Source organism: Centroberyx affinis, unplaced genomic scaffold (assembly GCF_046629955.1).
Source record: "Centroberyx affinis isolate AG114_WGS23_722 - 3 ecotype Tasmania unplaced genomic scaffold, CSIRO-AGI_Caff_v1 ptg000097l_1, whole genome shotgun sequence".
NCBI classification, from domain to species: Eukaryota; Metazoa; Chordata; class Actinopteri; order Beryciformes; family Berycidae; genus Centroberyx; species Centroberyx affinis.
Genome location: NW_027278800.1, coordinates 83,264 through 97,456, shown reverse-complemented (window position 1 = coordinate 97,456; position 14,193 = coordinate 83,264). Strand labels below are relative to the sequence as shown.

The 14,193-nt window shown below is 41.4% G+C and overlaps 1 protein-coding gene across 1 annotated transcript in view; it reads right to left on the bottom strand.

Moving 5' to 3' along the window:
- The window catches only part of tyw1 (tRNA-yW synthesizing protein 1 homolog (S. cerevisiae)), a 74,093-nt gene that overhangs the window by 37,675 nt on the left and 22,225 nt on the right, over positions 1-14,193 (bottom strand). Inside the window, exons 9-11 of the mRNA XM_071522502.1 lie at positions 8,171-8,223; positions 7,955-8,073; positions 5,952-6,061 (exon numbers count right to left, since the gene is read on the bottom strand). Coding sequence (XP_071378603.1) covers positions 5,952-6,061; positions 7,955-8,073; positions 8,171-8,223 — 282 coding nt within the window. The remainder of the gene's footprint in view (positions 1-5,951; positions 6,062-7,954; positions 8,074-8,170; positions 8,224-14,193) is intronic.

Here is a 14,193-nt window from a genome sequence, read left to right as displayed (position 1 = left end):
TGGAATCAAGTCTGTCCCCGTTAGATTCATGGTTATGGCTAAGAAATGATAACTGTCTAATACTGGAAATCCCAGATTCCTAAACTATCTGTCCACAATTTTTCATGGAAATCTGTTCATAAGTTTCCAGCTGATAGACAAACTAACTAACAGGGTTAGGAACAGTAAATATGGCCGGTACATATTAGGCAGCAACACACCGACACTTTCCCTCAATCAGGATCATTATTTAGCCATATTTATTGTTCTACAGCCTTTGTGCTTTGAATGTTTTATTTAGGCAACTGTTAGCTTGAATAAAGATTCTTTTTTGCAACATTTGGTTCCCTTCATAATTTGGTTCCCATCCCCTAATTTTTCTAAAATGCTCAGCTATGGGTATATAAGGACACACAATGAAGGATCTGTGGTTTGATGAAGTCTAGCCAACAAGTACAGAATGAAAGCTCTTGGCATGGGGGGCAGAAGGGCATAAATGCAGTGTAATATAAGCCTCCTGTTTGCTGACAGTATAAAGTATAAAATGCTGTTTGACTGGATGAAGTCAGGGAATAAACAAATTGTAAAAGCCTAGGGTAGAAAGTTTCACACACAGTCATGGGGATTAAATGAGATATTGCTGTAGCCAGAGCACAGATGCTATTTCATTTTCAAGTACACACAGTGAATCCTGATTAAATGAAAAAAAAAAAAGTTGGGACAGTTGACTCCATAGGCTTTATAACATTGTCTATGAATTAACGATGAAAAGATTGAAAAAAGCAATTCGGAGCGGTGTCTATGGACGAACCACAACAAGTAACTGTTGCTGTGCTACATTTCAGGGACAAATTGCATCTCGCACCGGCTGCAAAGACATCAAACGCTAAACTGTTCCCCAGGAGAAATCCCACTTAACTCCGTTCACAACAACCCGGCCGAGGATGACGGTGCATATGTGTTAGGAGAAGTGTCTGAAAACTCATTAAATGTATATCTTCTTGATATTGGTACTGTGAAATCCCATTACACTCCCAGAAGAGTTGCTACCTAGTGGCCGTCTGGAGGGCCTCTTGCTCTTCCTGAAGTGGATCGCTCACATAAAAATCAAGTCTATCAGCGAGGACAAGAGGCTCTTTTACGGTGACTGATTTAGAAGCCACGGACTTTCTTGGAGGGCGGTCACATAACTATTAACAAAGACCTCTGACGTCCTCTGGACTGGACCTGCATCATCTTTCGTTGTGGCCCAAGTCCCTGTCAAAAAGAGGAATCTGTTCAGCACAGGAGATGGTGAAGAAAAATTTAAAAGTGGGAGAACGCACACCCAATGAGGCGCTGACTGCTGGGAAATAAACAAATAAAGGCATCATAGCTGAAACGTTGGAGCGATAAATAAAAGTCACAGCAAGTAGAGAGCAGTGTGCGGCTTGTTCACTTTTATAGAGAAGTGATGATGGTCACGTTTGAAGGCCTCTTCTCCCTCATTCATTCACTCATAACAGTATTTTTTAAAAGTAGACAATGTTTGATGTCTACTCATTGTACAAGCTTAGTAAAATAAAAAAAACTGACTCTGGCAATTCACCACCACTTAAAGTTGTCAATCATCACAAAGCAAGACCAAGATCATTAGACAGATCAAATGAGAAACTCTGCCCTATTCACTCGGACTGATCCCTTAAAACTCTGTTGAATCCTCAATTATTAAAGGCCTCTGGCTTGGATTCATTTCTGTTAGGTTGGGGGATTCAGATGCTTATCGCTAGTTTGGGTTTCCTTTCCTTTCTTCATTCCCTTCCTTTCCAGGGAGAAGAACCTGATGAACAAAAATTACTGAAGTGAGGGGCAGGCAGTGCAAAAAAATATATTTTGTATGGGGTGGCAGTTTTACCCCTATTTGAAGCCTATCACATAATGCAGATGTATAGCAAGTGAATGTAAGGTAAGCTGGACCACTTAAGGACCCTTTGTTCTAAGTGGAACAAAGGGTTTAAGTTGTTATTTTAACTACTTTCTAATAGGCCTCCCTCATTTTATTACCACTTCCTGGCCTCACTTTCTACAGTCAAAGCCCTCCAAATGGAGTATGGGACACTGACTGTAACGGCTTGTTCTTTGAAATTGTGCCACTACATTTAAAAAGCTGGTACTTGATGAGACCTTCCAGGCAGCAGATAATCAGCGTAGTCACGACTCAGCAGCACAAATGAACTCTCTTGATCTCAGTCGAGGTTTGGGGGGCCATTTTCTGGATAGTGCCTTGCGCTGTTGATGTCTTAAAATGTATCATTAACAATGACAGAATGACAATTGGAAAGAAAGTAAGGAAAGATAATGACAATATAGGCCTGCGTCACGCTCTGGTATGCTTCTAATTATAATAGCATACAGTTTTACAACAAATTAAAATATCTCGCCAAATGTAAAAGGATCTGTAAATGTACTTCTCTTTCTTTTCTAAACAAAGTCATAATTGTGATCCCTTTTTTGACAAATCATTTTGTTTACTCTAAGTGCACTGTGAAGCAGCTTTAAGCATATTCTCATCTTATGTGCACTATTCTTGTTAAAAAAAATACAAACTACATGCCATATAATGACACACATTATAATACATCATGAATCTGGTATGGCTGCATTGAGAATGTTATTAACCATAAAGTTGCCCTGGTAGAGAATATGTCCCAGGTTCTTTTGGGAGGCTATATCATATTCTGAGTACAATGATTCCAATGTCTTACAATGGGAGCAGCAGCAGCCTTGAAGTTATAGAAGTAGACTTATGACTGTCTGGAAGAATGCCGGATCAAACCAGGTCTGGTTTTAGACTGCTTTGACTGGGGGTGCAGTCACAGATTTGGGTGAGCAGCCTTTGATGCCATTTTTTTGTTTTGTTTCTCTGAGAAAGCTGGGGAAAGTGAATGACAAACACTCTCCCCGCCCTCAACAACCATCAGTGAGGCTGCCCAAACTCAGTGGCCAATAGTAGAAGATAGGGACGATATGCTTATCGTGATACGTTTCGATACACGATATACAGGGTTCACAATTCGACGCAACCACGATACGATGTAATAACTAAAAGTTCAATGACAACAAAGTCTTTCTGTGTAGGGCTGTGAATGTAACCAACAATTTAAAAATGTCATTACAGATGAGATTTAGTGAAATTGAGATGGGCAGGCAGTCTCATTTGTGATTACTACAGCGGGATAAAATGGAGCTAATATTGCGATTTATTTTTCTGCCCCATGATACGCATTCGTATTGTCCCATCCCTAGTAGCAGACTGTGGTTGTACTGGGCAAATCCCAGGTGTGAATGTGTGTTACTGTGTGAATGTGAACCAAGAAGTTGCTAGAAAAGGGCCTGCTGCTCAGTCAGTCTGGTTAGATAAAGGTAAAAAAAAAAATCAATTATGTGCTTAGGATAAACACATAATTAAGCTTGTCTACTCTACCAACCACTTTGACAGGTAACCAGCTATCATCTGGAGGTCCTATTCTATTCTAAAAATGTAGCTGACTGGTAAAATAGTGAATTTTGGGATGCAGCAGGCAGTGTGGACTGAGGACCAAAAAAAGATAGTATACTGCCCTGCAGCAACACCAAAAACAGAAACAGAAAACAGAATGATCAACAATGAACTGCCTTGAAAAGAAGACAGTTTGGCAAACTGAGTCTGGACCTGTCAGAACTGGTCTTTGTGTGGGTGTATGTGTGTAAGTGTCTGTGTGTGTGTGTGTGTGTGTGTGGCTATGCTGACGGGGGTCTGTTGGCTAAATTAGTCCCGAGTCTCAGCGGGCTGCAGAGCCACAGTCATGTCACGAAAACCAAGAGTTATCTTTGCAGCATCCTTGTGAAATAATGAATGGGATGCAGTTTGGACAGGGGCGAGGCAGTAGCTTATTGCTGTGTCATAGTTGATACTCAAGTTGAAGATGCTCAAAATAAGGTACTGCTGAGAAGCTAAAATCTATTTATGGTGTGTGTGTGTGTGTGTATGTGTGTTACTTTTGTCTTTGAACGTCAGGCACAAACATATTGATCAGCAACCCTTTGTGCAGGTCAAAACAAAACACAAACAAGATAAAAACAACAGAATCCAAACAACAACCACTGCACTGGAAAACAAGGCATTTACGTCAAATGAAAGGTGACAAGAGGAAAGTGTAAAAGCAATAGTTCAAGACCGGTGATGCTGTTGTTTTTAAATCCATGTGGAACCATACCACTCAATCACTTTCAAATAGTAAAATAGTCCTTTCAAATATTTCGCTTTAATGACATTTTGATAAATGTCTTCCCAACATATTTTGACAGTATTTCTCAAAACCTGTCAAAGAAGACGCTGCTTAGGGAATATTGATGGGATGATCACATGACGCTGTTTTCGACTGAGCTGTGGGAATCCAAAGTCATTCTCCGCCAATATTTCCACCAGCCAGAGAAAATAAGTCCCAAATGCCTGCAATATTGGTACAAGTTGTACAAATGGAACCCAATAAACTTTGGATACTAGACAAATTCTGCTGACAGAAAACATGAGATAATTCCAATTTAACTAATAGACAGCCCTGTGTGAGGCTACTGCAAAATATGGATAAGGAAGAGTGAGACAATAAAGAGAGTGAAGTTGTGACAAACAGGACACAGCAGTGGTGCCGAGACGGGGGAATCAGCTTTGTGTGTGTGTGTGTGTGTGTGTGTGTGTGTGTGTGTGTGTGTGTGTGTGTGTGTGAGAGAAGTGATTGATGAAGCAGTATGACAGGGGCGTGACGAGACGGCAGAGACAAAACATCAGCGTTTTCATCTTCACTTTGCTTCATTAGACAGAGGGTTAAATAGGGTCAAGAGGAGTAAATTGAGGATAGTGAAGCAGCGATGTGTGTGTGATGACGAAGATGACGAAGATGATGAAGATGACGCGGTGTGTCGGTGCGGTTGGGCCGTTGTGTTCCTGTTTATTTCTAGAAGCAGGACTGAAATGTATGATGTGAGCTCAACGCTGTAACTGACTGATAGAGAGACAGATAGATGGATGGGCAGACAGCTGGATAGACAAATGGAGCGAGACTGATAGGGAAGGAGAGCGAAACAATTATACGGACAGAAAAATAATGTGAGCTCTTAACTCGTTCTTTAAAAGGCTGTGTGGTTCCACGAAGAACCGTCACCTACTAAAGAACCACTTTATTTAGTGGGTGGTTCTCATATGGTTCTTTGGGAGAGGTTCTTAATTGTTATTACCTCCACCAAGGAGGTTATGTATTCGGTGCCGTTTGTTTGTCTGTTTGTCAGCAGGATTACGGAAAAACTACTGGCCCGATTTTCATGAAACTTCGTGGAAGGGTGTAGCATGGGCCAAGGAAGAACCCATTACATTTTGGAGTGGATCCGCATTTTGGTTGTGCTTACGCATTTGCCAAACTAACTAACTATTTTGACTATTGGCCTTGGCAGAGGTCTGCGCTCTCCGAGTGCCCTTCTAGTTTGAGTTATTGGATAGTGGGTGAGGGCATAAATTTGGAAAATAACCATACCCCCTCCATGGTCCGGTGTGTGTGTGTGTGTGTGTGTGTGGAAAAAGGAGTGCAGAAATGGTTCTTTAAAGGACCTTGTGGAATCAGATATGGTTCTTCTATGGCAGTGGTTCTCAGTCCTGGTCCTCGAGACCCAAAGTACTGCTGGTTTTCTATCATACCAGCTAGTTAATTGCAGTTAATTGCATTCACCTGGTGTCCCAGGTATAAATCAGTCCCTGACTAGATGGCTAGAATGAAAAACTGCTGGGCTCTGGGTGCTGAGGAGCAGGATTGAGAACGACTGTTCTATGGCATCACTCCGAAGAACCATTTTTGTTCCAGTTGGCACCTTTATTTTTTATTTTTTATTTTTTTTTGTTGTAGAGATGGAAAGAGAGATGGAGAAAAATCATGTTTGTATCCATCAACCGCTGCGGCACCAACCTCTGAACTGCCGAATCATGGTCTGGTGCTTCTCCAGCGCGTCCTGCAGGATCTTCTCTGCAGGGTCCATCTTCCAGCGCCACTCTGTGCCCACGGGGTTGGTGTGATGTCTGATGGCGGAGGCACACAGACAGAGAGGAGAGGAGATGAGAGTCGACATATAACCACTCAGTTAGAGACGCAACCATTCCACTTATTCACTGCCTGTTCAGAATACTAAACCTGAAGTATCGGCCCGATAGGCAGGACCGCTCCAAGCTATTACTTAGATTTAGACAGATTCAGGCCATCAGATTGGGATCATTTAACACAGACGACTGAGATATCATCTATATTTCAGTAGATTTAGCATCAAGGCAGCAAATATCAAGACATGAAGAACTTAATTCATAAATTGGAAGTGAGTTGTGAGTGCCAGGCTGATTCCCACTGCTAGAAAAAATATATTAAAGAGCGCATCCTACTGTATATAACTGCACCTCTGCTCGGGTGTTAGTGGCTCCTTCTTACTGTTTGAATATGATGTCTAGGGGCAACAACATGTCCTAAGCTATCATACACACACACACACAAACACACACACACACCAAACACACTTCCCTTGTCCATCAAATCTACTGCCACCTGTTGCTGCAGAGAGGTGGACGGCGAGGGCAGCTATAACAATACCTCTTTGCCCTGAAATTGCTTACTCCCTGTCGACCCAGATAGCGGCCTTAACAGAGACTGGCATATCTGTGGTGACAGGGCAGCCGCTCACCGCAGCACACGCTGACAGCGACCTTTCACAGTGTTCGAAACAGTCGCCCTTTCAAAAAGGGAACTTGAAGGGGGGTGAAGGGCCCCCGTCTCTCGCCGGTGTCATAATGAATCAGCATCCACCTTCGGGCCTCCCAATTATGCCGGCTGTTAGTCTTCGGCTCGTAAATCACCAACTCGTTTGCCACCAGTCAGAGAGATACGGCATCGCTCAATGACGGGAAGTGGTCTTGAATAACGAGGCAGACAAGAGGTGCGGAAGCTGGGTTTGGACAAGAATATAACTAAGTATGCAGAGAGTAATACACAAACACCCTGGTTTGTTAAGCTGTGGGCAGCCAGCCTACTTGTGGTGGATCTCACCATGGCAAAAGCAGCAGTGTGTTTTAATGAGCCTGTGTCCTAAGGCTAGAGACTAAGTTTCTCATAATGATTCTGCAGCTAAAAAATGTTTAAGAACTCTGGAACTACATCATTAAAAACAACTTATATAAGAGTTTGAGGTAATGGGATATTCTTAAATTTTGCATTAACTTGCAAAATAAAGCAGTAAAGCAAAATAGCAGAAGCAACTAAACACCAATATATTAGGGGTGATTCGAGAAATTAGAACCTTGCCGATCTCCAAGCTGAAAAACCCAAACCTGACGTTTTGTCAAGCCAGTGTCTACTAACTCAGTGGTTCTCAACGTGGGGTCCGGGGACCACTAGGGGGGGTCCTTGAGGGGGTTCCAGGGGGTCCCCAGTAAATTGATGAATTGCTCTTCACCATTATTTCATTTACAAGAAGTTAACACAATTACAGAAGAAGAAGAAGAATGTAGAAGATTGACTATTTTGATCATAGTTTCACTGTTATCTCTCTACTTACAATACAGATAGTCTTGGAATTCTGGACAAAGTCAAATCTAACAATAAAAATATTCTCAGATTTGGGTTTAAGAGAGAAAATCTCATCAAATGGGGGTCCGTGGCTCTAATGTGTACTAAGTTTGATATGAAAAAGGTTGAGAATCACTGTACTAACTGTCTGAAAGAGGTACAAATTTAGTAATGACAAATTGCTGAGTTTTTAAAAATAGTTTTCACATCAAAGCCTGACCCGAGCCTAAGCAATTGAGCGACAAACTCAGCCTAACTGAAACCCAAACCACCGGGACCGTCCCGGACGCATCGAGTGTGGAACCAATTTACAGAAAGTGCAGAGCTGAACTGCAGAGTGGCTTCGCTCTTCAGGCACCCACCTCCAGCAGAAGACACACTTGTTAGCGCAGGCCAGGCTGGGGGTCGTCTCCATGCACCGGTGGGACTCGATGCCGTAGAAGGTGTGCTTGTAGCAGCCTCCTCTCCCTCGCAGCATGGACTGAGAGACAGAAACAAACTCCTTTTATGTGGTTTGTGTGTTTGTGTTTGTGTCAGAAAAGCCCCGATGCTCTGCTGCGAAGAGTAAATGACATTACCTTGGTCCATCGACAAAGCTTCACTCCTGAGTGACTTCCAATGAGTTTGTATCCTGTGCAGAGAGAGAAAGACAAGAAAGACAAGAAGAAATAAGGCTCTCAATCGACTTCTGAACCAGAACCACACGAGCTGGTTTTGGATGAAGAATGCTAACAATTGTGGAAATACATTGGAATAAACTGGATTTTTTTTTTTATGTGATCAAATGTAGTCGCACAAGTAATAAAGAAACTTTTACTTTAACAATGCCCTACTTAACACTCATACAGCTTCACTCCTTCACACCTGGGAGCTGCCCAGTGCCGCAGTCTTCTACTGATGGTAGGGCTGGGCGATATGGACCAAAAATCATATCTCGGTATTTTTAGGCTGAATGGCGATACACGATATATATCTCGGTATTTTCTACGAAGTGGGCTAAATGTTCAGTTGTAAGTCAAAGCCACATGTGAGATGTCACAAGCACTTTTATTAAAACAAGACTGTGATCAAAATAAAATGCAAAGACAGGGTTTCCTTCCCTGTTTTAGAACAGTCTGGTAAGTTCAGAAAATTACATCACTTTATTGTAATGCAGCCGTTAAAACCAGGAAAAGACAACACTTATGCCATATCACGATATTACGATATCCAAAATCTAAGACGATATCTAGTCTCATATCACGATATCGATATAATATCGATATATCGCCCAGCCCTAACTGATGGCCACATAGACTGTAAAAAAAATAAGTGTTTCACGTTCACTTTCTCCACCTAGATTCTTTCAGCCACTCTGGGATTTGAATTGACGACCTTTCAGTCACAAGCGGCTAGTCACAACTGGCTAACAGCGGCCATGCTTGGGTGACTCTTGGGTTTTCTCATTCATAAACATGAAATACCGGGTTGTTATTAGCGTTAAGGATTTTATCTGGTATGTCCACCCATTTTGACCATTTGCATATTGTGAGAGCGATTCATAGAAGGACACCGTGGCTCAAAAAACACCACCTGCTCTCGTCAGACTGTATATTGAAGAAATTCATCTTAACTAATGAAAACAAAATTAAAAGGATTTTAAAAAAAATCAGTAGATGAAGTTATATTGTGTTCAAGGCCATTAATTATCATTGGAAACACAAAACAAAATGCTCAATAAATATGACTCACACACTGGATTTGCAATTATTAATTACCGCTCTGATTGCACTTATAAAAGCCAGTTTCCATCTGATGTGATTCGGTTGATCATGGCCAACATTGCAATCACAGCAGGAGTGCATGAAGAGGAAGGAGGTTATTTTCTCTGCCGTTCTGACACGTCTACGCAGTCCATGGCACATGACACGGTGTTGAATATGTAAAGCTTAATTAACATGTTGGTTTTGATTGGCTGTCACTCTGGCTCCTTCACGGTACTCACAGCTGTGGTAAATTTCTGAATTAGGTAAACTTACCGGGTCGCGGAGTTTGCACGGCGCTATTCTGTTATTGCAGAGTTTTATGAATTTGCCCCTGCATCTTTTCTTTTCTTTTCAAAATAGTTGTATTGAGATTTTCAACAAAAGTTCCCAGCGTTGAGCAGGCATATTCCACATTGTTATAAAATATACACCAATGTAGTATCATATAAAAATAAAAACAGTGACAATAGTGACAGTAATAAAGTAAGACGTCCCTACCCCCGCACCCCCCCACCCCCTTGATTACCTAGAATAGGTACAAGGCACAGTATCTAGAAGCCCCTGCATCTTTTAATCTGCTCAAGAAATATCACAACATGATATTAAGAGACTGCCTATGGGGAAATCAACCATCTTGCTCGCTTTAAAAGTCACAATGTCTAAAGAGAGTTTAAGTCTCACACCAGGTAGAACAGCCTGGTGTGGATGGTAAGAGACAGAATCCATCCTTAGGTATTGGGGTTGTATACAAGGTGATTTCACGTAGTACCTTTTTATTTTGGAACCTTACACAAGTGTCAGCTGCCATTCAGCCATTTGTTGTTTTTTTTAAAATTTATTATTTACCTTTATTTATTCAGGGTGGTCAATTGAGAGCGGGTGCCCTCTTTTACAATGACGCCCTGATACAATACAATAACAATACAGCATCACAGAGACACACAATATAACAACACAAATGTCTAATTAACACACAGCAGCCAATTTGTGTCGGGGCGTTTATAAGCTCTCATCGGTTTCACGGTTCTCAAGTCTGGTGCTGGATGACTCAAATATAGATGTTTTTCATCCAGGCTATAAATACCTCCAACTGGCTGAATGTCGGAATACTCATTCTCCATTTACCATCTAATTGAAACAGGGGGTCTGCTATTGATCCAGGACGCTTCTTTTGAAAAAGAAAAAAAATCAATCTAACCACACACACAGACACACACACACACAAACACCAGACTCAATCTCTTTCTTGCTCCACACCTGATGTTTACTGCCCTTTTCTTGCTGACCAACATCAAATCATTTTTTCACCCGAAAATACCTTGAGACCTCCTCTAACCTCGTACCTGGCAGCTACGAGACAGAGACACACGAACACATCTAAACCCAGAACAACAGGACTGGAGACATCACAGAGAGGAAGCGGTGTTAATGATTTATGAAGCACTGATGATGATAATCTAAGGACCGTTTCCCTTCCTGTGTTCTTAAGGGACAACATCCAATGCCTCAGTAGCCTTTTTTTCTGAAAGATAAATGCCGAAGATCGAACCAAAGTGAGGGGGAGGCGGTTGGAGAGAAGAAAGGAAAGGTGCTTCTGTTACCCTTCTTTCTATTTGATCGAGGAGTACAATGCGGCCATGGATAATCTCCCATCCTCAAGGCTTCCATGCTAGAGAAAATAATGACAAATTCAGCTTAACAGCAGTGCAGGATGATCCTCTGGGGGCCTTGTAGTCTTCTGGTGCAAGTCCACAACTAGCCTCCAAACCAACTCCATCTCAACTCAAACTGTACAACTCCCCCAAAGATAACTTACGATTTCAGTGAAGAGATTATAAAACAACTCTTAAAGCAAAATTCTACAGAGATAATGTAGGTGTAGTCAGGCATCTTCTTCAATATTATTGTTCATAACTTGTTACAAACAAAATGTATTTGCAGCAATGATGAGACGACAAATGCTGTGTAACACTGTGTGTAACAATGTTAGCATATATGTCTGCTCCTAAACTTCATTGTGCTCCACAAAATATTCAAATCATTATTAAAACACTGTTACACACAAAAGGAATGTTTTCTTTGTCAGAAACCAGTTAGATATTACTATTTGTCATAATGAATTAATGTAGAATTGTCTGAGAAACCCAGCTTTTTGCTACAATATCAATACAGTCAGTAGACCTCTACTGCCAACAACACACTTCTGTCTTTTTCTTCTGTCTGAGAGTGTTCATTACCCAGTCTCAGTAATGAATATTGACTGGCAGCAAACTTCATCCACCAAGTTTTAATACTAACTGAAATATTGACGACATCATCTGAGGATTAAGTACAAATTGAATTTCGTTTCTGTTCAGCTCTGTTGATGAAAAAATTATTCGTTTCTCTAAAAGAAAGCAGTGTTACGTTAAAACTTCCTTGGACTTCAAACAAGAGAGTATCCAACAGAGGTATGACTGTTGGCATCCACGTTATGTCAGGAATAGGCTATACGGAAAAAAAAACAGCCTTCCAAGACCCAATATCATTAAACAATGCCAACACTTTCATCTTTCACACCATTCCACATAAAACAAACCGTCCACAGGGACTGTTTGTTGCCAACATGGGAAAAAAAAACATGAAATGGGTCAACATTTGGTCAGATGAAGCAAAAATCTTCCTCAGAGAGTCTATTTACAGAGCATTGTGTAAGCGAACAGCGGGGGATCATTTGCTGACTACAAGTGGCCTGTACTGTTGCCCTGGTGAATGGGCTAAATACAGAGGGGATAGTAAACCGGTCCAGACTGAGCTAGTGTGTCAGCAGCCTGTCGCTCTTATACACAGAATAATATGAATATACTACATGTAGCTTCATTTACCAAGTGATATAACCGTCCCTTCTGCCATAATCCAGGGTGATCATCAGGCAATGCCATCAAAAATGTAAGACCATCAGACAGAAAGAAGAGGAAATTCTGTTGTTTTTTTTTGGTCTTTTTTCCCTATTCTTTTCCCTGTTTTGTTGTTGCCAATTTCCAATGTGCTCCATGGAAGGTGTAGACTAACACTTTTTACCTGATAGAGAGGAGTTTTTTGGGCGTAGGGACCTTCTGGTCTGAGGAGATGAGGCTTGCAGCACTGTGTCCACTAGAACCGGGGTCATTTTTACCCCCCTTGCGTTTTCAAATGCATGTAACTCTGTTAAAATAAAACCCCTACATCTCTCAGTTCATCACTTCTCCTAAAATGGGTTTATTAATCATCTAGTAAATTATGGGGGATGTGGGATAAAAAGAAAAAATAATTAGGATCACTCATTTTTACCCCCTCATAGAAACAGCTGTATAATGCCGCGCTCAACATTCGCGCCACGCCTGGTTGCCTAGCAACGCCCATTGTTTAGTGAAGACGTCTTTTTGGCTTACAGTAGGCTACCTAGCTTAGCAAAAACAAGAAATGGACGGTGACAAAAGAAGAAAGATGAATGTCCAAGAGGCACTGAAAATGCTTCAGGACATGAGTGAGGGAGAATCTGATGGGGGAGAGATGACTGACCCTTAATTTTCACCTGATGAGTCATATTCATCTATTTTACATATTTCTTACTTTCTTATTTCTATTTTTCTTATAATTTCTTATAATTTCTCTATGCTTATATATATTCTCTTCTACAATGTGAGCAACTGCAATGTAACCCAATTTCCCCTCGGGGATCAATAAAGTATTTCTGATTCTGATTCTGATTCTGAGGAGGAGTACAAGCCTCCACCCCGTAAAAAAAAAAAAGGCTTCTGGTGACAGGTAGCAGCAAAAAAACTGATTTGTTTGTTTTTAATTTATTCTTCTTCTAGGACTTTGCTACAAATCCTCAGAATCAAGAATCCAGAATCCTGCTGCTCCTCCTCCGCTGCCAACTCAATATACCTGTTGCAACCATTTCTATATTTTTCCATTGGTTATATTTATTAATGTCTGCACACTTGTCAACATAATACCTGCCTTGCACACTGGGTGGTGTACTGAGCTCAGGGATCGGCACATAGATGAGGTGGCAGAGGCAGCTAGTGAGGTGTTGCATGACGGGAGAAGCACACAGTTTTTTGACCACATCGAGGTTTGTGGACCTGTGGTAGGGTGTCTCTAGGTTTGTGTGAATTATGGATTATATGGACTTAAGTGAGCAATAAATTAACTGAGAACAGCAAATGTTTAGACACTGGTTTAGGACCCACAGAACGCATAAATCAGGCTACAACCCGAGTCACAGACAAGCCCTCTGTGGGTCATTTTGTAATTGTAAGTCATTACAATACCCAAGCATTTTCCTTTCCTATGCCTCATCTACCTCGTCCTCCCACGGCACCACGAGTTCCACAAAATATAAAATCCGCTGTGCCTCTATAATAACTATAATACTGTGCTGCTATGTCTGGCCTTAAGGGAGTGCTCACTATTTCCTGTGGGATTTTTAGCCGTTTCTCCAAATCTACTGGCAATCTCTGCCCAACCTTAGCTGTAAAATATGCCCGCCCAGAAATGCTTCACTCAAGTCTTCTCTCACTAACAAACAAAAGCAATTGTAATATCTTTCTCTTTAATTCTGATTAATTAATTTCTGTTTGCTCTCAGTTGATGCTGTTAGACACATATTCTGTTTGTACTGTTCAATACGCCATTCAAAATATATGGATTCTTTTCTATTCTTAAACTTTTTCTCTTCCGTAAAGGTAACTACTACTACAGCCTGAGATCCTCCGGCAGAGGTCTGTCCCTAGGTCAAGGCTAAAAACCAGAGGAGACCGAGCCTTTGGAATCACGGCCCCACGACTCTGGAACGTCCTGCCGGAGGAGATCAGGCAGGCTAGCTCTGT